The following is a 26,947-nucleotide window of genomic DNA, read 5'->3' as shown; positions in this document are numbered from 1 at the left end:
TTAGTTGCGGCATGAGGGATCTTCATTGAGGCACACGGGATCTTTTCGTTGAGGTGCAGGCTCTTCGTTGTGATGCGCAGGCTTTTCTCTAGCTGTGGTGTGGGTTTTTTTTTTTTCCTCTCTAGTTAAGGTGCATGGGCTCCAGGGCGTGTGGGCTCCGTAGTTTGTGGCGCGCAAGCTCAGTAGTTGTGGCATGTGGGCTTAGTTGCCCCACGGTATGTGGGATCTTAGTTCCCCGACCAGGGATTGAACCCACGTCCCCTGCATTGGAAGGCGGATTCTTTACCACTGGACCACCAGGGAAATCCCTCTCTTTTTTCTAATAATTTATTTTAAAGTTAAAGTGGTCCTAGATCATAGCTCCCCAGTCACATGGCAGAAGCAGATACTAATTTTTTCAGGAAGAACCCAGACATGTCAGAGAAACTCCAGAGGTAAAGTTCCAAGAAATACAAACTCACAGCCAAAAATCACAGAATTCACCAGGAAACAAGGCACCATGAGTGAGTCAACAGAAAAAATGGACAGAAGAATCAGACCCACAGAGTCTTCAAACATTGATATTATCAATCAGAGAATGTATAATAAGGTTAACATGTTAAAAAAGAAAAGAATGAGTTGAAAATGTGATTTTAAAAAAAGCTATAAAGTCCAGCAAATTAGAAAAACAACATAGAACTTGAAGAATTGAAAATCGTAACTATGGAAATTAAACACTGAATGAGTTCAACAGCACATTTGATACAGCTGATCGGAAAATTAGTGAACTGAAAAGTGGATATTAAGAAATTATCCAGAATGTAGCAAAGACAGATAAGGAACGGGAAATACGGAAGGGCTGTTAGAAGACAGAGGGAGGGTGTCTGACGTACATTTGGTTGGGGTTTTAGCAGGAGAAGGAACAGAGATTGGAGTAAAGACAATATTTGAAGAGATAAAACCCAGATTCAAAACATTCAACAATGAGCAGGTAAGGCAATGAGTACCTTCCCCTGACATCTTAGTGGAACCACAACAGACAACAAGGAGACAAGTAATCTTCCAAAGAACAACTTCAAACTGACAACCACCCGCCCCGACCCGTGTCTGCAGAGCTGTGCACAGGGCTCGGCAGGGGCGGTTGCAGGCCAGCACCCGCTGCCACCACCAGACTGGAGCCCAGAGTGGGAGCAGGCCGGGTGAGATGGGCCGAGCGGGGCCTCGGGCGGGCACGGAAGAGCCGGGCACCACAGGGGGACAGCTGGCTGGTGGGTCCCCACTCCCCAGGTCCAGCCTGGGGGTCCTGATGTAATCAAATCAGAGCCAAGCCAGCTGCCCGCCTAGGTCTGCGCTCCGCCCGCCCCGGCCCGGGTCCCTCCCAGCTCCCCAGCCCCACCCGAGGCTTCTGCTCACCTTGCCAAGTGCGGGCGCGAGGACCACAGGCATCTGCCTTGAAGCCCTGACGAGCTGCGCAAGCCAGTCACCCCCTCTGAGAAGTGGCCGCTGAACACAGAGTCCTCGCCAGTAACTACTGCTGATCTCCCGCCCCCAACACAGAACGCCGACCAGAGACCATCAATGATAACCGTTTACTCCACGTGCTTCACAAGGACATTGGGAGGCGGGGGCTGCTCCCCACACCCCAGTCACTGCACGAGGGGGCCCTTCCCGGAATCCGTGGTTCCCCCACAGCTTCCCACATAGCCACTGGCCTCGTTCAGTCGGTCACAGGCCTGCAACATGGAGGGCGGCACGGGCCAGGGTCCTGGGGCCCCCGCGGCGGGGGGAGGAAAAGCCCGGCAACACCGCCACAGGGCCGCAGAGGAACCGCCATTACTGGTGCTTATTTCTCTTCTTGGCGCTTTTAAATCCCCGTGAGGCACCTTGACCAAAACAGATGGTAGATGGTATCCTGAAATGAAAAACACCTTCACGCTAAACTGCTACGCTTTTGCTCACAAACAACCCAATTCATGCTGGCAGTCTCGTGGGCTCGCGGGGGTCTGATTCTTGCTCTGGACACTCCCTCTTCCCCCGCGAACCATGCAGGGTGTCCGCTCGCTCTCACCCAGACTCTCCCCTTCCCGGCTGCAGCAAGCCAGCTGCTCCAAACCTGCTTCTGGTGGGAGACGCTCCCCGCCACTGACCACCTGCCGCCGACCACCTGCTGCCGACCACCCACCCAGGAGAATGTGTCCGGGCTCCAGCTCAGGCTCCCTGTGACCCGCCCTCCAGGTGGCATCTGGGACTCACTCTCAGGCCAAATTCTGGGCAACTGCGCGAGGGCAGCTGAAGGACACGAGTTCATCTCCCTGTCAGTTTGAATTTATTGGCGATTTTTTCCATTTCTCCAACATTTACCCCCAAATTAGATTTGAAATCAACTTTATCCCCGATAAAAGCACAGTTAATACTAGAAACACAGACTCGTAGGTTGTAACTCGAGCAATTACACCCTGGGTCTCTCCATCCCAGCTTAGGCCACAGTCAAAGGGGGTGGTGCTTTGCAGTCCTGTGCTGCTGGGGCTCCAGGTCGTCCGAGGGCAGCAGGATGGTTGGCTTTCACCTCCCTCTGAAGCCAACGCTCCAACCCAGGGGCAGTTCCTCTCAGAGGGAACTGGGCCGGCCCAGGGTCAAACCCGGAATTCTCCAGAAGCACAGATTCAGAACCTGCTTCAGAAAGGTGCCCAGGTACTGACCTGTGGCTGTAGGCCCGCCTCTCTCCCGCGGGTTCTGGTGGGGGCTCCACGTGTTCAGAGCAGACTTCCATGGCGTCGCCTTCCGACGGCACCCCGTCATCCCCCAGGGCTTCTGCCAACACCTGCTCAGCAGCACCAGGCATGACTGGGCTGGGGAAGACAGGTGGTGAGGGCGCTCCCAGGTGTCAGTGCCTGCAGCCCCAGCTTCCCCCAGGACTGAATTCGCAAAGCTATTTTATGACTGTTTTATCAGAGAGTAATTTTCAGGCTACCAGAATGTGGAGAAGTGAATGTTCATATGACGTAAGCCATGTTCTATGAATTTAAGTATGATAGTCACACTCTGTCTTTTAAAAATAGTATTTTTATGGTGTCACACGGTAAATGACTACCAACGGTGCCAAACGCCTCTCCATTACAATTACTGAGAAATTTACTAAAAGCAACCATACAATACTGAGCGTCTCCTCCTTAACACCAGTGTCTCAATCCAGCATCGTAGGGTTCTTCTCCTTCAAATGATTCCTTGGAAAGGAAGGAGTTACCTTATACTCAAAGCCTTATAAAAATCTCCCATATTGAAGTCAGTTCTCCAGATTATTCTACTGTGAACAGCAAAGTTCTGTCTGGGGACAACAATTTAGTCTGAAACGACTTCAATCAATGCAACTTTTAGATGGTGATGAAGCTTCACCTGAGGAAATCAGTTAATGAAAAGGCAAGGTAATGTAACCCGCACTTACGGGCTACTCCTAGAGGTACTTCCCACGGTGCGTTCTGAACAGTAACATGTAACACGTGGCTGTGTTGTCAAGTTTGTAAACATATACTGACGGGACAAGGGAAAAACCAGACGGCCCCACGTGAGGTGAGGGGCTCACGGCCTGGGACAAATTCCCCAAGGCCCACATGAGGATGGAAGGGAGGTGATGAGCGGGGTGGAGGTGAAGCGTGAATGCAGAGGGACGCGGTGGTGTTCCTGCACGCCCGGCAGACCCCAAGATGGTACCCCAGCCACTCCCAGTACAGGCCTGGGGAAGACAGGCTCTCCCCTTCCCGTCCTCCCTGCAGCTGGGGGGGCCACACACAGAACCACCCCATCTGCTTAACCCCTCTCGGTTAACGACTGCCGACTTGTCAGGGCTTCTGTAACCTGCAGCTAAATGTAACGTTAGCGGCAAGGATGCTGAACGCGGGCATCTGCGCCCTCAAAGTCTATGTGCACAAAGGCTTTCTAGGCTTGGGAGGTGGCTTCGCAGCGCACCGCCACGCACCCTCTGCTCTTCCTTGGTTTATCGAAGCGGAAGTCCGCAGGGTAGAGATGACGCATCACCAGGTGCTCCTTCCGGTCTCTGCTTGTTCTGAACTTCTCCGTGCAGCCCTCCACCAGGCACTGATACTGAAATGGAAAGAGCATCACCCCACCCTGACCCCAGGGCTGCCCGGCTCACCGCGCCCTGACCCCAGGGCTGCCCGGCTCACCGCGCTCTGACCCCAGGCTCTGGCACCACGAGGCACACAGTTCAGGGATGAGCCCCCGTGATGACTGCCCTTGGCCTCAGCGGGCGAGCCGTCACCCACCATGTCCTGCCGCTCGGCCAGAATCTGGAAGAGGGAGTCATGCCACTCCAGGATGTGGGTGTCCAGCAGGTGTCCAGAAGGGAAGGCCCGCTTGCAAAAGGAGCAGACGTTTCTGTGCAGAGTGTGGTAGTGGTGCTCATAATCCTCCAGGGCGTCGAACACCTGGCAGCAGCCGGCCACCTGACAGGTGAACTCAGGCACCCTGGCAGAGGAAAGCCTGGTGGGGATGCCATTCCACGGTGGACAGAACGTCAGGCTCCCTGTCACCACCCCCCTTTAAGTGGATTGATAAAGCTTCGGATTTTCTCTTGCAAGCCCAAATCCTACTTTCACAACAATTACACTTTTACAGACAAGCTAGACGGTGGTGAGGCCACACACGCAGGCTTCGCAGGCTTCCGTCGTGCGGGCACCAGGGGCGGGGCAGGCAGAGTGAGGGGCCCGGAGAGGGCAAGAAGGGCCCCTTGCTGGGCCACAGCACTCACCTGGGCCTCTCGGGCGCCCCGCCCACCTGCGTGAGCACATCCTGGAGGTAGAGGTGCCTTTGCACATCCCCGTCCTGCGGGAGACAGCGTCCTGGGTTCTGACCTGGCTCCACCCCGGGCCCCGCCCCTAGGACCCTGGCCCCACCCACCGGGAGTCTGCCCCCGCCCCACCCAGGCCCGGCCCACCCAGGCCCCGCCCCGGGCATTTCCCCCGCCCCATCCAAGCCCTGCCCCCATGGTGCCGGCTCCGCCCCCACCCACAACCGCTCTCTCCTTCCTCCGCTCACGCACCTCGAAGAAGTCGTGTTCCCGTGGGAAGCGCACCAGGCGCGGCGCGAAGCGGAAGGGCGCGGCCCCGGCTGCGGGGTCCCGCTCCACGGGTAGAGGCTCGGCCGACCCGGGTGGCCCCGCCAGGCGTGCGTGCAGCGCGGGTGACAGCTGCATCGCCCTGAGCGCCAGCGGCGCCACGGCCTGTCGGCCACCGTCCGCGAGCCGGCCGGGGCGGGGCCGGACGTGACGTAGAGCGCCATTTCCGCCGCCGGCGGGGCTGCCCTGCGGGCTTGGCGGGCTTGGCGGGCTTGGGCCGGGCGCGCCCCTGCGGTGAGTCCCGGAGCGGAGGGGCCTGAGCCTGGGGGCGGCTTCTATGCGGAGCTGGTCTCGCGCGTCCCGCCGATGGTTCGGGTCCCTTTCCCGGCCCCGAGCAGCGCAGGCTACCGGCTGTAGAGGCTCCCTCCCTCCCTCCTCCCTCCCGTCCTCTTTGCCATCACCCTCGGCCTCCCCCCCGCCCCCCGCCTTGTCTCCCACCTGAAGGGCTGCCGCGGCCTCTGGACCATCCTTGTCTCCAGACCAGTCCGCAGACTGGAGCCCGAGTGGTCTTTGGGAAATTCGCGATTTGTTGTGCCGGTCCCGCGGCCCCACGGCAGCTCACACTCAGTCACCGGGGTCTGTGGGTCCGTTGGTGGCGACCAGTAGGGTGAAGCCCTCGGGAGCATTAAAAAGATCAGCCGAACTGTTGTAGTTGAATGTTCCTCAGAGTTGTCTTGGGTGCGGACGCTCTTGGCAGTTTTGGTGGGAGGATTGTGTTGGTGTTTCGCTCCCCTGGCCTCTCGCCCCGGGAAGTATCAGGAGCACCATTACAGTGAGGTGACAACCAAAGGTCCTGCACGCATTTCCAGGTCCCCTCAGGGGAGGTGCTACCTGCAGGTGAGAGCCACAGATCTTGCAGTTATTGTTCCCCAAATCCACGTGGAACAGCAGGCTCCTTGTAGAATTAATACTTGTGATGTGGAATGTCTGCCCTCTTGTTTCTACCACAAATGTCAAGGTTCACGAAGATAGTTTCTAAAGAAACATTTACTTAAATGATCTTTCTTCTGAAGAGCCCTGTCCACCCACTTGTGACTGGTGGAGAGATGGCAAATGCAGTGTCCATGCCGTCTAGGTGGCCAAAGTGGTCCTCAGTCCAGCTGTTAGAGAACACCCCGCGGTCCTTGGAAACCTTGTAGAATGTGGGTAAAAGTAGTTGCCCTTGGATGGAAGAGGCCATCAGTGGGAGAGCTCCGTGCTGTCTTTTCTGTTTGGCTTGTAGTTCGCAGTGCCCCATTCAGCGCTCTGTAACTAATTAGAAGGTGATGGTTGAGGATGCTGGCAGTGATTCAGTTCCAGTTTTCCATTTCTCCGGTAACAGCGGGTGTTTCCAGGTGGTTGGCCACGTGTAGCAATAGCAATGTTTGTTTCTGCTTTTCTGATAACAACAGTGCAGGCCCTTAGGTGCTGTATTTAATCTCCGCAACAGCTTCGTGGGCAGGATCTAGTACTCACCCCTTTTCAGAGGAAGCTTACAGAGGACAGGCTCCTTGTCCAGGGCCCTACAGCCTGGAAGCACCAAGTCAGGGCTCAGGCTGCCTGGGATCCCGCAGCCCAGGCCCCGTGCCCATGACTGTGGTCACTGTGAGTGCCTCCTGGTGTAAAATGTATGCATGCTGGCGAGTTCCACACCAGCTCACACTTACTGTTCTGCTTTCGTGTTTGGAGACACCCTGCCTCTGGCCGGTATTTGACGTTTATGTAGGTGACTGTGATATTTGTATGTGGGGAACTTGTTTTCCATCACTCAGGATTAGAGTCTCTGGATGTAGAGGTACAAATTAATATCCACGTTGTGGGCGTGTGTGCCGAGCCTTCCCCACCTGCTGTTAACTCATGGCTTCTCTTCACTGGAGCTATTGACACAGCCGTTCTAACCTTTTTAGGGTCACAGCCTTTGCGAATCTGTTGAAAGACCCTTTCCTCAGAAAAATCACAGGCAGAAGTGACTTTGCCTGTAATTTCCAACAGTCTTTTGTTGTTCATGATCCCAGATTATGAACCCTGCGTAGCCACGTTGAAACGTTTATGTGAAGCATGTAAAGTTTGCTCATGTTTATTTGTTGAATCTATGATTAATTGCCTGTGTTTGTCTGTCTTACTCTTAATAATAATGGCTAATTGGACCAGTCATCAGTGGGAGAACAGAAGTCCCCCTGCAGGCCAGTACTGTCCCTTTGGGGACATCTGCATAGAAGTCCCCTTGCAGGCTACCACTGTCTTCTTGATGGGATCTCATTTATGGTTTTGACCATAAATGAGATCCAGTGGGGAAACCCTAGGACATCTGATCGACAGGCAGATTGAGCTGAAGGGGAAGTCCACCCAGCTCCAGTACATAGATGTGTAGCAGTCTTAGCAAAGCCCAGCCTGGGCGGGCAGCGTCCTGGTTACCAGAGTGCACAGAGAACACACAGCTGGAGGCAACTGGAGCTGCAGGTGTGGGCCTCACAGGGGGAGCCGCGAGGGGCAGTGCCTTAGGCCTGTGCAGAGCTCCCTGTATAGATCAGGATCCCTGAAGGGCTGGGACCACTGTATCTGCACAGCTGGGACTAGAAAGTGCTGTCTGCCACCTGAGGGGAGCAGCTCCCTGCTGGCCCAGGGCCACGTGTGGTTGGGGTCACCCAAGAGGAAGGGGGGCCCGGGCCTTAGGGCCACGTCCACTCTGTGTGCACGTGCCAGCCCCCCCTCCCCAAGCTGAGGAGTGAGCCTCGAACCTGGCTGGAGCTGATGGGGCTCAGCACTGATTCCCATGGGAGCTGCCCACTGAGACGGTGCCCAGTGAGAATGACAGACCCCAGAGGAGGGCGAGGAGGAGTCTCCCCAGGAAGGGCCCCACGTGCTGGTCGGAGCAGGCTGTGGTGGTGTCTTCACGGGGAACCTTCGGGCCAGGATGGGCCCTGTGACAATTTGGCTTCTCAAAGACCTGACATTGGCCAATTCAAGTGCTTTAAAACTTTTTAATTTATAGCCTCTTGATTTATCAGTGGCTCTCCTCTTACCTTTAGGAGAGCACAGAACCAAAATCATGAGTGAATTTCGGATTCACCACGACGTCAATGAGCTGCTCAGCCTGCTGCGAGTGCACGGAGGGGACGGGGCCGAGGTCTACATCGACCTGCTGCAGAAGAACAGGACCCCGTACGTCACAACCACTGTGTCTGCACACAGTGCCAAAGTGAGTGCCTGTCCCCGGTGCCGCACTGGGCACAAAGTTCACCTTTCTGACAAGCAGCCACAGCGGTGCCGGTACGCTGGCAGACAGCACTTGTCAGATGCTTTTCGTGGACCGTGCTCTCTGCTCCGCTCTGCTTCTGTTGGCTCCTCCCCGTCACCTGTTGCACAGATGAGTAAATGAAGGCTCGGGGAGAGTGTTGGACTGGCAGCCTGACCTGGGAACTCAGACTCTTAGCCACGCCCTCCCTGTGCCCCATGAGGAGGGAGGCCCAGATGGTCCTGATTTCTGTTCACATCGTGACACAGATTCTCCTCTGGGTGAAAAAGGAAGCTCCTGGCGTTAGCCACATTGAAATCCCTTCAAAGTGGATTTTTTTTAATTCAAATAATGTAAAATTCAAAATTATAGGTTTTCAGTAAAGACAATTTTGAAATCTATTTTAAAAACACATTTTGAGGCTTCATTTATTTTAACAGCCTAATGATGGCACAAGGATAATTCAGAAAACTTACTGAGCAGAATAGAGAGTTTAGGACACGTAGTTATGTCCAATTTATTTTAAGGGGAGCGTTTTAATCAGTGAGAAAGCATAGCCCCTGAACGTGTGTGTAATAATGAATTCCAGAGGGAAAAGAGCTAAGTGTATGGAATGAATCCATAAACTACTAGGAAAAACGTAAGCGGTTATTGTCTGATCTAAGGCTTAGGAAGCATAACGTGGGAGAAACCACAGAAGAGAACATGGGTAAGTTTAACAAAGCATTTTGATGAGTTTTCTTCGTTTTAGTTCAGAAACACATGACTATTCCATCTACCTAACTTCACTCTTCTTTTGAGTTTAGTTTTTGCAAGGCTTTTTAAAGTTCCTAGTTATCGTCTCTAAATCATTCTGTCTGTGCTTTTGAGGTTAAAATAGCAGAATTTTCTCGTACTCCTGAGGACTTTCTGAAGAAATACGATGAACTGAAATCTAAGAACACGAGGAACCTTGACCCCCTGGTGTACCTGCTGTCGAAGCTCACAGAGGACCGGGAGGTGGGTGCCGGGCTCGGGGGTGTGGCTGCGTGAGGAAGAGAGCCTCTCTGCGTCCGAGGGGGTGACGGACGGGGGTCCCGCCTGGCCCCCAAGGTCTGTCCTTGCCTGGGCGGCCCCTTGTTAACCCCCCCGGCCCCGCACCTGTAGCACTGAGGTACACGCACCCAAACGGAAGTGACGCGGTGGAGATCAGCACGAGGCGCGTTAGCAGCGAGCTCTGGGGCGGAGGGCCTTTGTCCTTCATCGTCCAGGCCGTGTTCTTGTCTGTTCTAAATTGAGCGTGTGTTACCTGTGATACTGAGGGAAGTGTGTGCCGTCTGAGGAGCCGTGGCCCAGGGCATCCAGGGCATCCAGGGCTGGTCGGTGCTTCCCTTCGCGTCACGAGGCCCAGGGTCCATTCAGCGGGGAAGCGTGTGGCCGGGTGCGTGGTGGCCACCGCGCTGGGACAGATAAAGGGACGTAGTCTCGAGCAGCAAGGGAGTCCGGTCTAGTGTGGAGAAAAGGCCGAGCCACTGGGAACAGGCTCTAGGATCCCGACCTCCCGTGACCTGGGGGCGTGGCGCCTCGTGGCGGGCAGCGTCGGGAGAGCAGGCTGCCGCTCCAGGACGAGCGGGGCCCCTGCTCTCGGCCTCCGCGTGGAGGCTGCAGCTGGGGGCAGTGGGGCGGGGTGGTGGTGCCCGGTGGAGGGCACGAGCGTGAGGCCCGCGTGACGCCGGGGCCGTGTGCTTCCAGACCCTGCAGTATTTACAGCAGAATGCCAAGGAGAGAGCGGAGCTTGCGGCCGGCGCCGCAGCCAGCAGCACTGGCAGCTCCGGCGCCCCCGCCGCAGCCTCCAGGATCTCCGTGCAGGAGCTGGAGGAGCTGAGGAAGCAGCTGGGCAGCGTGGCCACGGGCCCCACGTGGCAGCAGGTACCGTGTGGCGGAGGCGTCTGGGTGTGGATTCTGCCCCGGTGGGGGCCTGGCTCTGGGACACGAGCTCCGGGCCCCGGGCGGGGGTTCTGACTCACCTGGGGGCCAGCGCCTGCTGCCCGCCCATTCTGTAGGCTTGGCCAGTGCGAGTCCCGGCTCCCCTCACTGATGCTGGGCCATTGGTTTGAGGTGATACTTCATCTCCCTCACCTGCCGCTTTTCTTGCCTTTGACTTGGTATCCAGCCCGGGTCTCCTGCCGTCCTTCCGTGTTCCCACAGTCTTGCCTCTGGTTCTCGAGCCACTCAGAGCTGCCTCCTGAGGTCTGAGCTGCAGGCCAGTGTGGGTTGGGCATGTCCTGTGTCCCCACCTCATGTGGTCCTCCCACCACTGCCCCTCTCCTCGACGCCCCCTCACCCCCTGCCAGTGCTCTGAAAGCTGGGCACCCGTGGGGACCACGGCTCCCTGCCCGAGCCAGAGTGGCCATCTCCCTCTGTCCCTCAGCCCCGAGGGGCTCAGGTAGGGGCGCCCCTTCTCCGGCCAACTCTCACTGGGCCTTCCTTTCACCTGGCAGCTCGGGCCTAGACCTCGTGCCACCGGGAAAAGCGGTGAGCTGTGCCCGGAGGTCCCGAGAGTGGGCCTGCACCGTGCGAAAGCTCCTGCTTTACCCGTGGGCCCTGTGCAGACCAGACCCTGATGAGGGGCTAGGCCCCGTCTGCCTTGTCCCGGCCCCTTGCACTGCGATGGGCTCAGACGTGTGTTTCCGTTCCACACACGTGCTCAGGGATCTGCTGTTTCATACTGTGGACGTGTCGGTTTTAAGTGTTTGTACTGAAGGCGTATCTTTCTTTTTTGTTTCTAAAAACCTCCCCACCAGTCTCTGGAGCTCACGAGAAAGATGCTTCGAGACAAGCAAAACAAAAAAAACTTGGGCCAGCGCCTCCCTGTCTTCCCAGCGTGGGTGTACGAGAGGCCCATGCTGCTCGGGGACTTCCTGACAGGCTCAGGCACGAGCATGGACGCGGCTGTGCCCATCGGTAGGTGACGCGCCAACTTCTGACCACAGGGGCCTCGCCGCGGCAGGGAGGGCTGAGCCCTGCGGAGGCGGCAGGCCGGCATTGTGCCATCACCCGGGCCCTCTGCTGCCCTTGGCCACGCGGCAAGGAGCAGTGCCCGCCGGACACCGTCCTTCATGTTCCCATCCCCGGTCAGCAGTGGGTGGTGATGTGCCAGTGTCTGGGCTGGCTCTTGCCCAGCTTTCAGGAGTGCCTGCGTCCTGGGGCTTGGGCAGCCCTGGGACGGCGGGATCACCGGGTCGACCTTCCCAACAGTGAGTCATGCTGCTGCACGGGTGATACGGCTTTGGCCGCACAGGCCTTTGTGTGTCGCATTCAGACGGACTGTGGGGCATCTGGGGACGTGGGTTTGACCACCATCTCACCCTCTGGCTCCCGGGGCACACAGGAAGCAGGGGCAGCAGGGAACACTCGGTGCTCACAGAGAGGCGCCTGCAGAGCCCGCCTGGGGAGGGGAGCGTGGCCGCGCCCGCTCTGTGGCCATCAGAGGAGCCTGGGCCCCAGGGCCATGTCCAAGGGCGAGAAGCAGGGGAGGCGGGGGCCTGGGTGCTGCAGGCCTGGGGCCTGGCATTCCCAGGGTCTGGCTGGGCAGGCAGATGAGACACCTCGGGCTCCGCTGCACATACGGCAGAACCTGGAGGACTTTGGCAGTAGAACCGCTGAGGGAGTCTGTTCCCCGCGGTCGTGGCGTCTCTGTGTTGCCCTTGGAGGCTTGGACCAGTTAGAAGCCACGGAGGCTCCAGGTCTGCATGAGGCGCCTTCGGGGTAGGCTCAGCCAGAGCGGAGGCGGCCAGGCACTGGCTCTCCAGGGCAGGACGTGCTTACGGTGTTTGACGTGCAAGGTTTCCCGTGCAGGTTTCCTGTGTGGCTGCTCACACACACCAGCCACAGCGGGCGGGCCTCGCATGGGGGTGGCTCCGAGGCTGCCTTGCGTGACACCGTTCCTGGAGAGAACTCTGTCCGGATGGGCAGCCTGGCCCGTGTCCCTTCTGCAGCCGCACCCCGTGGGCTCCGGAGGCGGGATTGATGTCCATCCCACAGGCCTCTTGTCACCCTACTACCCTCTGTCACCCCCTGGCCCAGCGCCTCAGGCCCTGACGCAGCCTCCACGGCCCCCTGGCCCCATCTATGCTCAGGTGCCTGTGGTCAGCGTGGTCATCCTCGGCCCTGCCTTGGCCTCCCCCTGGCAGAGCCTCACCCGGGAGGGACCTGCCTCTGCAGGTGACGTGCAGCGGCCCTGTGGGACACCCCCCACCAGTCGCACGGTGTCCCCCCCACCAGCCATCCCTAGTCGTCTTGCCGTCTGAGTCCCTGTTGAGGCAGGTCCCCCCCAACCCACTTGCCCGCCACCCACCCACAGCCAGGCTGACCCTCCTCGTGCTGGCCTCCAGCTCCGTGTGCCCACCTGGGCCAGCCCGTCCACGGCCAGATGGCGTGGCGCCTCCCGCCCTCACGGGTCCTGCCCTGACCCAGGGCCTTGTCCCAAGGTCACGAGCGCAGGCGTCTTCTAACCGCGTGTGCAGGCTCCCGCGCAGCAGCCTCTGATGGGTCCCCGAGCCTCGGGCTCAGGTCTTGCGGACGCAGTCGGTTTTCTGGACGTTTGGGTAGCACAGGCACTGTCCTGCGCCACACACCCCCGGCACCCCAGGGGACCCCTCCCCCCACCTCGTCTCGCATCCTCGGGCCGTGCTCCTGGTTCTCGTCAAATGTCCCCTTCCCGGGTGACCACATCAGTTTGAAGGAATCCAACGTCCCAGTGTGACCCCAGCTGTGTCCCTGGCGCCGCTCTCCTGAACTCCGGGAGAATCTGTGTGCTGAGCGTGTCCACGACAGGCTCCGACCTTCCCCAGCATCTCCTCCTCGCCGTGTGGTGTTTGCGTCCCTCCCACTGTGCCAGCCTGGCCCCAGCCCCACCTCCACCTGCCCTTTCAGCCTGAGGGCATTTGTCCATTCCCAACAGCTGGGGTCTCAGCACGTCCCACAGAACTTTCTGTCTCATCCAGTGCATGTACCAGCCACACGCAGCTGGTGGGCATTGGATGGCTGGCGTGGCTGAGAATTGGATTTTTGGTTTTCTTTAACTTGGCCTTGGTGGCCAGTGGCCCTACACGAGGGTACAGACCTGAGCCCTGTCCTGCCCTGCCCCCAGTGCTCATCTCTGTTGTCCCAGAGCTGGCTTCGAGTGTCCGGCCTGTGCCCTGCACCCTGGTGAGTTGCAGAGACCCCGGCGGCTCGTGGGGCCTCCCATCCCAGCCCCTGCGCTGTGTCCCTCAGAGCTAGGCCTCAAGCTGGCCATGCCTCCTGAAGGTCCTGTACGTAGTCTCTAGGCCCGTATCACAATAACACAGCCCACGACACTCTGCTCTACACGCTGGCGGGGAGAGGGGTTGGGGCCCGGGTGGCATCTGCCCCCAGGACCCAAGGTGCCCACCCGGGGCCTGCACCCCGAGAGCCTCAGCCAGGCCTTGGCCAGGGAGATGCCGAGGTTGGCGGTAAGCAGTGCAGAGGTCAGCAGCCCTGCACTCGGGGGTCAGGCAGCCGGACCTGCCTCCCTCAGGGGTCCTGAGGTCGGAGTCAGACCTGCCAGAGCCGTGGAGGAAAACCACCTGAAGTTCAGGGGCAGCTCTGAGTCCAGAGTGACCCATGCCTGGACAGGGGGCCACTGGCTCAGACCCGTCCTGCTTCCACCGGCAGGTGTGCTCCTGCAGACGTGCAAGGCTAGCAGGGCTTCTGTAAGCGTGGGTGTGTGGTGCGCCCCATCCCAAGCTGCCAGGCCCCGGTTCTGGGTGCCCTGGGGCTGACACAGGCACCCATAGGGCGCCAGCGGTCTCTTGGACACCTCTCTCCCGGTTCTGCCTCTGGCCCAGCAGTGTCAGGAGGGTGCCAAAGGCCATCTGGGTTGAGAACCAAGAGGTGGGGAGCCACTGGGGCTGCGAGGCTTTTGGGGGGCAGCCCTGGTCCGTGGCCTGTGACTGTCCTGAGTCCATCGGGGTCAAAGGGAACCATCTTGCACTGTGAGAGAGAAATCATCAGCGTTTTAGAGCGTTCAGAGGAAACCTTTTTCTCCCCGAGTGACGCAGGCTTACCAGGTTGTAGTGAGTGTTATGAGCACGACACGTATCAGAAGCGCTCTGTCATTCCCGACTTTGTCCTTTTGAGTGCAAGCGGGTTATTTCTGTGTGGAGGGCTTTACTTGCTTTAAGGCTCTGATAGGCCAATCCAGGCTGTGTAATCTCAGCCTCTGGTGCCCCGACGGGATCAGTTAAGCCGAGGGATCGCCTTGGCTTTCACGTCCACCAGCACCGGGGGGAGGCACCCAGGGGCAGCGGAGGGGGGTCTGGGCGAGGCAAGGCCAGCTGGCATCTGTGCCCACAGGCACACTGCCCCTGGCTGCCCAGGAGGCGGCCGTCGTGGAGGACCTGCTGTACGTGCTGGTGGGTGTGGACGGCAGGTACGTCACCGCCCAGCCCCTCACGGGGAGGCAGAGCCGCACGTTCCTCGTGGACCCCAGCCTCGACCTGTCCATCCGGGAGCTGGTGAGCAGGGTGCTCCCGGCAGCCTCCAGCTACTCCACCGTGACCAGGTAGGCACCCAGCAAAGCGCACTCAGCCCTTTGCGGGGACAGTGGCGGCCTCACTCCTGGGCCTGGAAGAGGGAGGGAGGTGTTGCCCACCGTGCCCTCTGGGGTTGGGGAAGAGGCTCCGACCATCCCTTCTGAGACACAGCTCTCACCCGCCCGGTGCTCAGCGCTGCCTTCCTCGCAGGTTCGTCGAGGAAAAGTCCTCCTTCGAGTACGGGCAGGTGAACCACGCCTTGGCGGCCGCCATGAGGACACTAGTGAAAGAGTACCTGATCCTGGTCACGCAGCTGGAGCAGCTGCAGAGGCAGGGCCTCCTGTCCCTGCAGAAGCTCTGGTTCCACATCCAGCCGGCCATGCGCACCGTGGACATTCTGGCTTCCCTGGGTGCGCGGGCCTGGCGGGAGGGACACCCTGGGCCAGGGCACTCGTCCTCCGATTCTTACTTTTGTGAGGCGAAAGCCAGGCAGCTTTGTGTTTTATTAGTTTGCGGGAGGAAGACTCTGGGAGCTTCCAAAAACCACAGCTTTATAGTTGGAGTTTATCCCAAAAGGAAGGCCTGTCCCCTGAGGAGGGGCTCTAGCCCGTCATGGCCCGGTGGCCCTCTCAGCACTGAGCGCCGTCGTCTCCCCTGGCAGCCACCTCGGTGGACAAAGGCGAGTGTGTCGGGGGGTCGACCCTGAGCCTCCTGCACGACCGGAGCTTCAGCTACACGGGCGACAGCCAGGCACAGGAGCTGTGTCTGTACCTCACCACGGCCGCCAGCGTGCCCTACTTCGAGATCCTGGAGAAGTGGATCTACAGGGGCATCATCGACGACCCGTACAGGTAGGGACCGCGGAGGCAGCGGGATGGGGTGGGGGCCTGCGGGCCCTTCTCAGCTGACGCCACGTTCAGCGCACAGCGTGAAGCACGTCAGCTCACGGAGAATTCTATGCTGACGTGTATCTGTTGTACACGTCGGAACATTAAAAAAATGAACCTGTTGTCTAGACATAATTTACTAATGACCCAGATGACAAAATCTAGCATGAGGGCCTGGCGAGGAGGCCCTTCCACGGTAAGCGCAGGTGGCGTCAGGGTGTCTGGCTCTGCTGGTGACAGGAACATGGGCCCCAACGGGAGTGTCGTCTTGTTGCCCGCGTTCGAGATGGAAGAACACGTGAGGTTCCCGTGGGGGCGTGGGTGGAGTAAAGCGGGGTCAGCGTCCTGTCCAGCTCTGCAGACCTCAGTCCCCTCTGTGCCCGGGTAATGAGCACTTCACCCCAGAGGGCGTTGGCGGGTGTATCTTCACTCGCGGCTGAGAATTAAGGACGGTGAGGCTGTCCATGGCCCCCGTGGACTCCTGTTGTTAGCGGCGGCCTGTGTGGCGGGCTCTGCCTGTCACTGGTGCCCGTGCCTTTCAGCGAGTTCATGGTGGAGGAGCGTGAGCTGCGCAAGGAGAAGATCCAGGAGGACTACAACGACAGGTACTGGGAGCAGCGCTACACCGTGGTGCAGCGGCAGATCCCGTCCTTCCTGCAGAAGATGGCGGGCAAGGTGCTCAGCACAGGTGACTGTGGGGGAGGCCGGGCGGGGTGTCTCGTGTCCCCACCCGCCCAGGGTAGGCGCCCGCAGTGCCGGCACCCGGTGGACTCACTGTCCCCTGCCCCTGAGCTCTGCTCGCTGTCCTTTTGTGATTCTTAAAGCTCTGCGGCCACTTAAAGGAAGACTGTTTTCTCTTCCAACGCTTCTGACCACAGGTGTGTGGGTTTCCGCACAACAACCAGTTCTCTGCTCCCCGTGCACACCAGCTGGGTGACCGCCCCCCCCCAATTTAACTCAGTTCTGGCACTATGTGCCAGGGTCAGTGCAGGCCCCACAGGGTCAGGGCGCCGTCTCTCGAGGCCGCCCCCACCAGGCGCCAGTCACAAGTGTCGGGTCCCCAGGCCACTGCCCTCCATGCAGTGTGGCCATGAATCGGGTTCCCACGACCCCCTCCTCAGGTTCGATGTTTGCCACGACAGCTCCCAGACTCAGGAAAATGCTTGACTTAACTAGATCGCTGGTCTGTTACAGAGGATGTTGTAAAGGATGCAGATGAACAGCCCGATGAGGAGGAGATCCATGGGGCAGGTGTGGCAGGGTCTCAAGCACAGGAGAGCCTGTCCCTGTGGAGCTGGGGTGTGCCGGGCGCCACCCTCCTGGCAGGTGGACACGTTCACCAGCCCAGAAGCTCTCCAGACCCCTTCCCGCAGGGTTTCCATGCAGGTTCCGGGACAGGGCACGGCTGATCGGCTCACGGGCCGTTGGGAATTAACTCAGCCTCCAGCCCCTCCCCTCCCCAGATATCGGGACGGGGCTGAGGGTTTCACTTTCCCGTCCCGTGGTTGGTTCCTCCGGCCTCCAGACCCCATCCTGAAGCTCTGTAGGGATGGCCAGGAGTCACCTTGCGAGTGTGAACTCAGGTGTGGGTGAAAGGGGCTTGTGAACCACAAAATCCCAAGGGTTTTAGGAGCTCAGTGCCAGGAACCAAGAACAAAGACCAGAGGTGTGTGTCCTGTTTCTCAGTCTCACAGGCTGGCACAGGAAAAGCAGTAAAGGACACGTGCCCCGCTGGGCTGGCAGGGTTCTTAGTCATCTCCTTGTGGTCAGGAATGTGATTTAGAGACATGTGGGATGTTACCTGGAGACACGCTCCAGCCAGGGCCTCACACTTTGGTTCTGAGATCTGGGCTGAGGGAAGGGACTGGGAGGTGGTGTAGCGTCTGGTTCTCGTGAGGCTCTCTGAGGTTATTCCTGTGCCCTTGATGAGGCGAGCGCAGGTGTGAAGTCACAGGAGGTTGCAGCCCTTTGTGGCGACAGCTGTGCTGCTCTGCTCGGGGCGAGGGGTTAGGGACTGTGCTCAGCTGGCTGGTTCTCTTGCCTGCCTCTAGCCAGCACTGGGGCTGCGATGTCTGGGCCTCAGGCCTGTGAGTTATCACGTATACAGCAAGCATGGTAATCTGACTTTTTCCATCCCTTTCCAGGAAAATATCTGAATGTGGTCAGAGAGTGTGGCCATGACGTCACCTGCCCTGTGGCCAAAGAGGTCATCTACACGCTGAAGGAGCGCGCGTACGTGGAGCAGATCGAGAAGGCCTTCAACTACGCCAGTAAGGTGCTGCTGGACTTCCTCATGGAGGAGAAGGAGCTCGTGGCCCGCCTGAGGTGCGCCCGCCCCCAGAGGCCGACAGAGGGCCGTGTGTGCCCGCGTCCCCTCGTCTGTGGTGACACAGCCCCCTCCTTGGCCCCCTGCCCTCCCAGGGACCTGTTTGCGGTCCCCAGTGCCTTTCTGGCAGCATGTCCTGCACAGTGCTGTGACCCCGCTGTTCGTTTCAGCACATTTGGAGCCGACCCCTGGTCCCCCCGTAAATGTATTTCTTGGCGTGGGCACCCGTGGACTCGGGGCACCCGTGGGCGTGGGAACCTCCTCCCGGTCTCCACCCAGCTCCCCCCATCACCCCAGCACCCCTCGTGGGGAGCACTCTGCGGGTCTGGGCTGTCCTCGTGTCCACGGCTTCTCACCTCTCCTGCCCGTAGGTCCATCAAGCGCTACTTCCTGATGGACCAGGGCGACTTCTTCGTGCACTTCATGGACCTCACGGAGGAGGAGCTGAAGAAGCCGGTGGACGACATCACGCCCACCCGCCTGGAGGCGCTGCTGGAGCTGGCCCTGCGCATGAGCACCGCCAACACCGACCCCTTCAAAGATGACCTCAAGGTGAGTAGGCGCCCCCCAGGGACCCTGGAGAGAGAAACAGCAGAAGCCAGCCTTTGACGAGTGCTTTTCCTACCTCGGTTGAAATGCTCACAGGGTTTTCCTTGGCCTGTTAGGGACGCATCTCAGGGTCGTGGTGTGGGAGCCTCTCCATGGGCTGCTGAACCGGGGGATTGGGGTCTCTGGGGGAGTCTGCATCCGTGTCTGGCAGGGATGTTGGCTTTAGTCTTCTGTAGCATCTCTGGCCTCGTAGACTGATCTGGAAGGGTTCCCTCTTCCGGATTTCTGGAAGAGTTTTGAAAGGGTTGGTGTCAGCTCTTCCTGGAGTGTTTGGTAGAATTCACCAGTGAAGCTTTCTTTGTTGTGAAAGTTTCGTTGTTTCTTCCGTCTCCTCTCTGGTTACAGGTCTGTTCCAATTTTCTGTTTCTTCTTGAGTCAGTTTTGGTAGTTTGTGTGTGCTTAGGAATTTGTGTAGGAATTAGTTCTCATAATCCTGTTTATTTCTGTAAGGTTGATGGTAATGTCCCCATTTCCATTTCTGATTTTAGTAATAGGAGTCTTCTCTCTTTTTTTAGTCAAACGTAACTAAAAGCTTATCAATTTTGCTGATCTTTCAGAGAGCTAACTTGGTTTCATCCATTTTCTCTGTTGTTTCTCTGTTCTGTGTTTTGTTTATTTCTTATCTAATCTTTGTTATCTTCCTCTTTCTGCTGACTTCGGGTTTAGTTTGCTGTTTTTCTAGTTTCTTAAGTTGTAAGTAAAGTTAGGTTGTTGACTTGAGATTGTTCTTTTTTTTTTTTTTTTTTTTTTTTTTGCGGTACGCAGGCCTCTCACTGTTGTGGCCTCTCCCATTGTGGAGCACAGGCTCCGGATGCGCAGGCTCAGCGGCCATGGCTCACGGGCCCAGCCGCTCCACGGCATGTGGGATCTTCCCGGACCAGGGCACGAACCCATGTCTCCTGCATCGGCAGGTGGACTCTCAACCACTGCGCCACCCAGGAAGCCCCTAGATTGTTCTTTTTTAACGCGGGCATTTGCTGCTGTGAGTTTCTCTCTGAGCTCTGCTTTTACTGCATCCCATCAGTTTTGGTTATAGTGTTTTCATTTCCCTTCGTATCGAGATGTTTTTGAATTTCTTTTGTGATTCTTCCTTGACCCATTTGTTTTTAAGAGCATATTTTATTTTCACTATTTGTGAATTTTCTCATTTTATCCTATTACTGATTTGTAACTTCATCCTGTTATAATCAGAGGACATGTTATGATATCGATTTTGTTAACTTTATTAAGTCTTGCTTTGTGGCCTCACATATGGTCTGCCCTGGGGAGTGTTCTGTGTGCACTAGCTGTTTGGGGCCGTGTCCCGTGGGGGTCAGTCAGCTCACTGTGCTCACGTCCTGTCTCTGACCTGCCTGGTTGTCTCTGTTGTTGACAGCAGGTGTCAGGCCTCCCACTGTCATCGTAGACCGTTCTCAGTTCTGTCAGCTCGCACTTCATATGTTTTGGGGTCTCTTGTGAGGTGCAGGAGTGTTCTTATAGGATAAGATCCAGGAAGTCAGATTCTTGGGTCAAAGCACACGGCCAGTGCTCCACTGGACTGCCATCACTGATGCTCAGTCCCGGGGCCCCGGGCTGCCTGCTGAGTCGGCCGCAGCCCTGGTGGGAGGGAGCACAGCCATTCAGGGTCCACTGCTGCAGCAGGTGACGTGAGTTCTCATCTGTGGATTCTTGTTCATTTCTTCATCCTTCCTTGTTTGTCTTTCATTGTGGTTCTGTCATTCTCTATCCTCCCAGTTTCTTATCAGTTTACAGGAATTGTCCCACGTCTCTGGCACGTAGGTGGCACCGTGTAAGGGTGTGAATGAGGCAGTGTGTGGACCGCATTCCCTGCCCAGAACCGCTGTGCCATCCTCACCACGTGCTCCCTCCGCCTGGCCTGTGCACGTGGTGGAGAAGGGCTAAGTCTCACGGGATTCAGGGTTTCTCACTTGCCCTTGTTTCTCCTTGTTACCATCAGGGATGTTTTTAAAGTAATTTCTCTGTACTCTTCTTTTTCTGTTTTGACTGAAAGCAGTTTTGTTTTCTTAATTAAGGTTTATCAGTAGATGTTTGGTGTTTTAAGCCAGCCTCCCAGACTTAGAATCCATGTCTGGAGGAGATTCCTCAGCCCTGGACTCGCTTTTCCATTTCGTGATGTAGGGGCGGGGTGGGGTTGGGACCTGATGCTTTTCTGTTTCTCTTTCCCCAGATCGACCTGATGCCTCATGACCTCATCACCCAGCTTCTGCGTGTCCTCGCCATCGAGACCAAGCAGGAGAAGGCGATGGTCCACGCTGACCCCACCGAACTCACGCTGAGTGGCCTGGAGGCCTTCTCCTTCGACTACGTGGTGAAGTGGCCCCTGTCTCTGATCATTAACAGGTAAGCATCAGGCTCTCGCGCCTGCTTAGGCCCCTGGGGGTTACTGGCTGCTCAGGTCATGCTCCGCCCCATGAGCCTCGCGTTTGACGTCTGGTGCCAGCAACAACCCCCAGGCGTCCGTCGGAATCCGCCTTGTTCCTTCTTCGCAGGAAAGCCCTGACCCGCTATCAGATGCTCTTCAGACACATGTTCTACTGCAAGCATGTGGAACGGCAGCTCTGCAATGTTTGGATCAGCAACAAGACTGCCAAGCAGTACTCCCTGCACTCGGCCAAGTGGTACGTCCTTCGGGGCTCCCGTGGAGCAGGGTGGTTCCTCTCCACACCCCGAAAACGGAGACCCAGGAGCTGGCATGTGCAGCCTCCATGTCTCTGATGTTCCATGCTGCCGTTAGACTGTGGGATGGTGGGGCGTGTCTGAGCCAGAGCCTTTCGTGGACCTCCGGCTCCTCCAGGGCTGGTAGCACCTGCGGGCCCAGGGGTGCTCGGCACATCGCAAGTGCTGGGGGCCCGCTGGCGCCCTGTGTATCTGACGCCTTCGCCTGGTGCAGGTTCGCGGGCGCTTTCACCCTGCGGCAGCGGATGCTCAACTTCGTCCAGAACATCCAGTACTACATGATGTTCGAGGTGCTGGAGCCGACCTGGCACGTCCTGGAGAAGAGCCTGAGATCTGTGAGTTTAGCCCAGCTGGTCACGATGCCTGATCAGAGGTCAGGGAGGCAGAGGTGGGGCACGGACCCTACAGCTCCCCCGATGGCTCCCCCGATGCCGCCAGAGCCGTGTTAGCAGTGGAGGGCAGGGCACGCGGGACCGCGTGGCCCAGGCTCAGGCTGCCGGAAGAGTGTGCAGTTCCCTTGGAGCCTCGGTGCTGGGTCAGCGCCCCATCCAGGCCCATCCCAGGGCCCCTGGGGGCCGTCAGCCAAAAAGTTCACATCACCAAATTCCAGGAGTGGGAAGTGCGAGGGGGCAGTGTTTCCTCCTCGTTTTCTGTCTTTAAAAACGAAAACCTTGGATCTTTGGGGGCACGTTCAGTGTGTTCTGTTAGTGATATTTTGAAGTTTTCCCCCAAAAGACCACAGGATTGTTTAAAACATGGAAACAACACAGAGCATACAAAGCAGCCCAGTCAGGGCCTTGGTACGGTCGTCTCAGCAGAGCGGCTCTGACAGTGTCTCCCGCCCAGGCCTGCAACATCGATGATGTGCTGGGACACCACACCAGCTTCCTGGACAACTGCCTGAAGGACTGCATGCTGACCAACCCCGAGCTGCTGCGCGTCTTCTCCAAGCTCATGTCCGTGTGCGTCATGTTCACCAACTGCATGCAGGTTCGCCACCGGGGCTCTGGGTGGCGGGGAGCCCGTCCTGCAGACCGTCCCAGCCACGTGGGGGCTGGTCGTGGCTGATGAGTATTTCCTCCCGACCCTGCAGAGATTCACGCAGAGCATGAAACTGGACAGCGAGCTGGGCCACCTGACCCTGGAGCACGGCACGATGCGGGGGCCGCCCACGGAGGCTGAGCGTGCCGAGGAGCGTGCCCGCAAGGAGCGTGCCCGCAAGGTGGGTGGGTGGCCAGGCGGGCGTCCCCGTGGCCTTCCTTTCTCCCGCTGCGATTTGATACAGCATTAGGGTCACAGCGCTCAGAAACCACACCTGCTCCAGCCTGCCATTCCTGTCTTCCCTTTGATTGATAAAAAGACTCTTAAATTTATGTTCCAAATACAAGCCACGGAGAATTTCCCTTCCCGACTGCCCACAGTGAGGCCGCGTTGTTCAGGGCGGGTGTGGTAAGGCCGAGCCATGGGGATGCCCCGCAGGGACCTGCGGTCACTGTGATTAAAGTCTGTCCGTAACTGGAAGGGCCAGGCGGCTCGGCGGCTGCAGGTGTGTGTCCTGTAGGGTGGGGTGCGGCGGGGCAGGGTGAGCCCAGGCAGGCGCTCCCAGGTTCCCCGCTTGCTGAGCGGCGGTCAAGAGAAAACAGTGTCAGCTGGAAAATCTGAGCCACACACGGAAACCCTGAGGTTCGCGTCCTTCCTGGTTCCGCGTGGTGGGGCCGCAGGGCCGGCTGCCTGGGGCGTCTCTAGGTCCTGCCATCTCAGGGGTTTTCACAGTGCCTGACGTTTTACCTTTCATCACGTGAAGGATTCCCGAGACACATTTTTCTATTTAAAAAAAGAAGAGAGAAGGGGGCTGAGCTGCTGGCGGGCGGCCGAGTCACTACAGCCGTGTCTCGCAGTGCCTGGCCGAGCACGTGGACGCTCCGCAGCTGGCCTCCAGCTTCGAGGCCACCATCAGTAAGTTCGATAAGAATTTCTCAGCCCACCTGCTCGACCTCCTGGCCCGGCTGAGCATCTACAGCACCAGCGACTGCGAGCACGGCATGGCCAGCGTCATCTCCAGGTGGGTGCTCCGCCCCCCGCCAGCCCACGCGCCCTCCCGCCACTCGGGGCAGGTGTGACTGAGGCCGCGTGTGTTCAGCCGAGGCTGCCCTTGGCCGCCGTGTGCTGCCGCTGGTCACTTGCTGGAGGAGTGGCATCTGGGCGTTCACACGTGTGCGGGTGTTCGTGTGCGTGCTCACCTGCGTGCACGCGTTGACCGGTACATGTCAGGCCGCCCCATCAGCCCCCTCCCCGTTTCTCTGTGTTCCGAGGGCCAGGCCTGGGTCAGCTGCACTGGCCGCTGTGCCCCAAGCCGGGACCCAGGACACTGGAAGGGCCCTTGGGCCCCAGCCGCGGGCCGTCGCACAGTCGCCCGATGAGCGGTGAGGAGGCGCTGCCTTCCCGCTGGCGGCAGGTCAGGAGACCTCGGGGAACGCACGGAAGGTCAGGGCCGCGCTCGCCCGGCCTGCCATGTTGGCATGTGGGGCCGGCCGCGCCTCGAGGGCCACGGTGGTGCCCCCCTGGGGTCCACCTCCCGTGACCCCGGGAGCAGCGAGTGTGCAGGTCTGACGCGAGCAGGAGTCCGCGGAATCTGGGGGGCCGTGGGGAGGACTGCAGAAACGGTGAGGACGGGCGCGCGGGGCCCGAGGGCCTGTCGGTGGGGTCTGTGGACCTGGGACTGGCGGCTTCCTGCTCCTCAGAGGGCACGTGGTGGGCCTGCTCACTTTGGGGGCGGGTTCAGGTGAGGAGGGGGCTGTCCTTGCCCTGGGAAGCCTCCTGTTGGGTAGCCTCAGGCTCAGCCAAACATTGGGCTGCCCTGTTCTGCCCACAGGCGTTCCAGTGTCCTGGGCTCCGGGGTTCGGAGAGCCCCAACGTCCAGGGGCTGGAGACGTTTGTCTCACTTCACCTGTGTCTTTTTTTTTTGTGGCTGCGTTGGGTCCTCGTTGCTGCACGCGGGCTTTTTCTAGTTGCGGCGAGCGGGGTCTACTCTTCATTGCAGTGCACGGGCTTCTCATCACGGTGGCTTCTCTTGTTGTGAAGCTCGGGCTCTAGGCGCGTGGGCTTCAGTAGTTGTGGCTTGCGGGCCCTAGAGCGCAGGCTCAGTATTTGTGGTGCACGGACTTAGTTGCTCCGCGGCATGTGGGATCTTCCCAGGCCAGGACTCGAACCCATGTCTCCTGCATTGGCAGGCGGATTCTTAACCACTGCGCCACCAGGGAAGCCCTCACCTGTGTCTTTAAGCTTTATTCTGTGTTCCCTGGGGCCTGTGTGTGTGTCCGCGTGCGCGTGTGCTGGCGACTTGAGTGCCTCCCATGCCCTTCACCGTGGGGTGGTAAGGGGGTCGCCAGCATGGCCACGGAGGCATCTGCAGGGACCCTGCCCACTTCCCCTGCAGGCTCGACTTCAACGGCTTCTACACAGAGCGGCTGGAGCGCCTGTCTGCAGAGAGGAGCCAGAAGGCGGCCCCCCCAGTGCCCAGCCCGCGGGGGCCCCCAGCTCCAGCGCCCAGGGTCGCCGTCACTGCGCAGTGAGGCCAGCCGCTCCTGCCACAGCTGGAGCCTCAGGTGGATGAGTTCAGAGGTTTCTCACCAGATGTTTCCAGAACACTTGTGCTGTGTGTCCTGTTTAAACATAAAGTTGAATTGCCTGCACTCAGCTCCTCTCGTTTCTCGGGGCTCGTGCACTCAGACCAGAGGGTCTGCTTGTCTGCGTGCTTTCCTGAAGCGAGCAGAGTCCCTTTAAATTAGAGTTTTCTGGTTTCAAGTCAGACAAAGTGAGGACACATGGCCTCTGAACAACGTCAGGACAGTCACCAAGGTGCCAGGCGGGGGTGAGGTCTGGGCCTGATGTCCACACCTGTCCCTGTGAAGTGGGGCTGGGCTCCCTGGGGTCAGCAGGAAGCCCTCACACCGCAGGCAGGGGATTGCTCCAGGCAGCAGGGGGCAGCACAGCCCCTTGTCGCGAAGCTGGAGCAGCTTGTGGGGTGAGTCACCGACACGCCCACTGAGGATGGAAGAGCTGCCTGGGGCGGGTGGCTGAGGCTGTGGCCTCTGTCCTGTCAGGCCCAGCCTCGTCCGGCCCCTCCCGACGGGCAGTGGGTGGCACTGCCAGCCCCAGGGGTGGCCTGCGGGGCTGCTCTGCTCGCCTCCCAGCCACCCTACCCTTTCCTGCAGAGTTCCACGTGGGTCGTGGACCGCCTGCTCCAAGTGACCCCCGCCCCCCAACCGGCAGATGAGGAACGACAGGTTTCCCCTAGGGGCCGGGGTCGGGCAGCTCCCAGCCCCGCTGTTGCCCTGCGGAGGGGGCACTCTGAGCTGGGGGTCTGGACTCAAGCCACAGACTGCTTCCTCTTCTAAGCTGCAGTGCGTGCGGGTGCACCCAAAATGCCACAGTCCGGGCTTCTGCAACACAGGCTCTGAGCAGAGGCCCCCACTGGCCCTCCCACCTGGCCCGAGGCCCAGAAGCCCTGCGTCCCTGTCCTTGGCTCTGGGCATTGGGCTTTCCTGGAGGAGACACCTCTGGGTCGCAGGTGTTGACGGCGGGAGGGGAGCGCCCTGTGGGCTTGGGGAGGGGTTCTCTGTGGTAGGGGGGCTCTGTGGGGCCACGTTGGTCCTGTAGGTGGGGTGGGGGGTGCCAGTGCTGAGCCCCTGTTGCCGAGTTCCCTGTTGAGGTCTGGTCAGCAGGGTGTGTAGTCCTGGCAGCTGGGGTTTTTGCCCAAATAGGGACACGAAGCCTTTGAACTTCTGCTATCAGATAACACGCAATACCAAAAAAGAGAAATAAAACGGCCAGGAGGATTTGGGGTGGTTCACACGCATCGTTGTGTGAAACACGGTCATGTTTGGGCTCAGGGACACAAGCTGCCTGTGCCCCTTGCTCACTTTGGCCCTGGGGGCTTCTGTCACCCACGCCCGAGATACCCCAAAGTGTGTGCAAACCCATCCTGCCTTGTTTTCCTTCTGCTGTTCACTTTGGGGGAAATCATGGTCCGTTGAACTTTGACCTCTGGTCTGGACCCACTGTGGGCACCACACCCTTTCACCTGAGGCCTTGATATGCTCTGATGTCCTGCCTTCCCAGGGGCACGTCCAGAATGAGGCTGGGGTGCCACCGGCCGGCTCAGCTGCAAGAAGCCTGGGTCCCCAGGTACCAGGCCAGAGTGGGGTGGCCCCAGCCTGCAGGGCGGGCAGAAACTGGGGGCCGGGGGCAGCAGCGGGCAGGCAGCTGCAGACTTTGGCCCATAGCGACCACATCCCAGGGCTGTCCACTGGGCCTCCACATCTGCCCTCTCCACAGAGCAGGGTCTGCTCCCTGAGCCAGGCGGCTGCCCGGCACCTGGCCAGCAGCCCCACCTGTGTGCTCCCCGTGCCCAGTCTCCCCAGTGAGGCCTCAGGAGCCCGGGCTGCTGGAGCTTGCGCATGCCTCACACGCCGCAGGGCCTCTACCCCCACCCCCACCCCCAGCGGGGCCCCGGCAGCCCCAGCCTGTTTCCTCACCTGCATGGGGGATGCAATTGCAGGAGTGGCC

General features: G+C 59.0%; 2 protein-coding genes across 3 annotated transcripts; one reads left to right on the top strand and one right to left on the bottom strand.

Moving 5' to 3' along the window:
* Nucleotides 1-1,668: 1,668 nt before the first annotated feature.
* Nucleotides 1,669-5,250, bottom strand: ZNF511 (zinc finger protein 511). The gene is made up of 6 exons (XM_082610350.1): nucleotides 5,036-5,250; nucleotides 4,745-4,818; nucleotides 4,260-4,461; nucleotides 3,953-4,077; nucleotides 2,679-2,828; nucleotides 1,669-1,891 (listed from the first exon to the last, which is right to left on the bottom strand). The coding sequence occupies exons 1-6, from the start codon at nucleotides 5,186-5,188 to the stop codon at nucleotides 1,813-1,815; spliced, it is 783 nt and encodes a 260-aa protein (XP_082466476.1). The 5' UTR covers nucleotides 5,189-5,250; the 3' UTR covers nucleotides 1,669-1,812.
* Nucleotides 5,213-25,071, top strand: TUBGCP2 (tubulin gamma complex component 2). Of its 2 annotated transcripts, XM_082610328.1 has the most exons (19): nucleotides 5,292-5,344; nucleotides 7,409-7,549; nucleotides 8,119-8,288; nucleotides 9,195-9,323; nucleotides 10,056-10,232; nucleotides 11,108-11,267; nucleotides 14,682-14,889; nucleotides 15,071-15,270; nucleotides 15,522-15,711; nucleotides 16,290-16,435; nucleotides 17,892-18,072; nucleotides 18,445-18,625; nucleotides 20,871-21,043; nucleotides 21,193-21,321; nucleotides 21,594-21,714; nucleotides 22,226-22,369; nucleotides 22,473-22,601; nucleotides 23,278-23,441; nucleotides 24,816-25,071. In XM_082610328.1, exons 2-19 carry the CDS (start codon nucleotides 7,453-7,455, stop codon nucleotides 24,949-24,951), a joined length of 2,835 nt encoding a protein of 944 aa, XP_082466454.1. In that variant the 5' UTR covers nucleotides 5,292-5,344; nucleotides 7,409-7,452; the 3' UTR covers nucleotides 24,952-25,071. The 2 variants fall into 2 exon arrangements, with proteins under 2 accessions (XP_082466455.1, XP_082466454.1); XM_082610329.1 differs by lacking the exon at nucleotides 7,409-7,549 and having other exon boundaries at nucleotides 5,213-5,344.
* The last annotated feature ends 1,876 nt before the right edge of the window (nucleotides 25,072-26,947 follow it).

This window comes from Mesoplodon mirus (genome assembly GCF_964341445.2).
Source record: "Mesoplodon mirus genome assembly, chromosome: 2".
NCBI classification, from domain to species: Eukaryota; Metazoa; Chordata; class Mammalia; order Artiodactyla; family Ziphiidae; genus Mesoplodon; species Mesoplodon mirus.
The sequence above is the reverse complement of the archived record's forward strand: the minus strand, read 5'-3'. Positions and strand labels throughout refer to the sequence as shown.

Excerpts from the sequence above, each read along its gene's own strand:
- ZNF511 (XM_082610350.1), bottom strand. The coding sequence starts at position 5,188 with ATGCAGCTGTCACCCGCGCTGCACGCACGCCTGGCGGGGCCACCCGGG. Across the intron at positions 4,819-5,035 it reads GGGAACACGACTTCTTCGAG|GACGGGGATGTGCAAAGGCA; the intron begins GTGCGTGAGCGG and ends TGTCTCCCGCAG. Across the intron at positions 4,462-4,744 it reads GGGGCGCCCGAGAGGCCCAG|GGTGCCTGAGTTCACCTGTC; the intron begins GTGAGTGCTGTG and ends TTCCTCTGCCAG.
- TUBGCP2 (XM_082610328.1), top strand. The coding sequence starts at position 7,453 with ATGTGTAGCAGTCTTAGCAAAGCCCAGCCTGGGCGGGCAGCGTCCTGG. Across the intron at positions 15,712-16,289 it reads ATCATCGACGACCCGTACAG|CGAGTTCATGGTGGAGGAGC; the intron begins GTAGGGACCGCG and ends CGTGCCTTTCAG. Across the intron at positions 18,626-20,870 it reads CCTTCAAAGATGACCTCAAG|ATCGACCTGATGCCTCATGA; the intron begins GTGAGTAGGCGC and ends CTCTTTCCCCAG.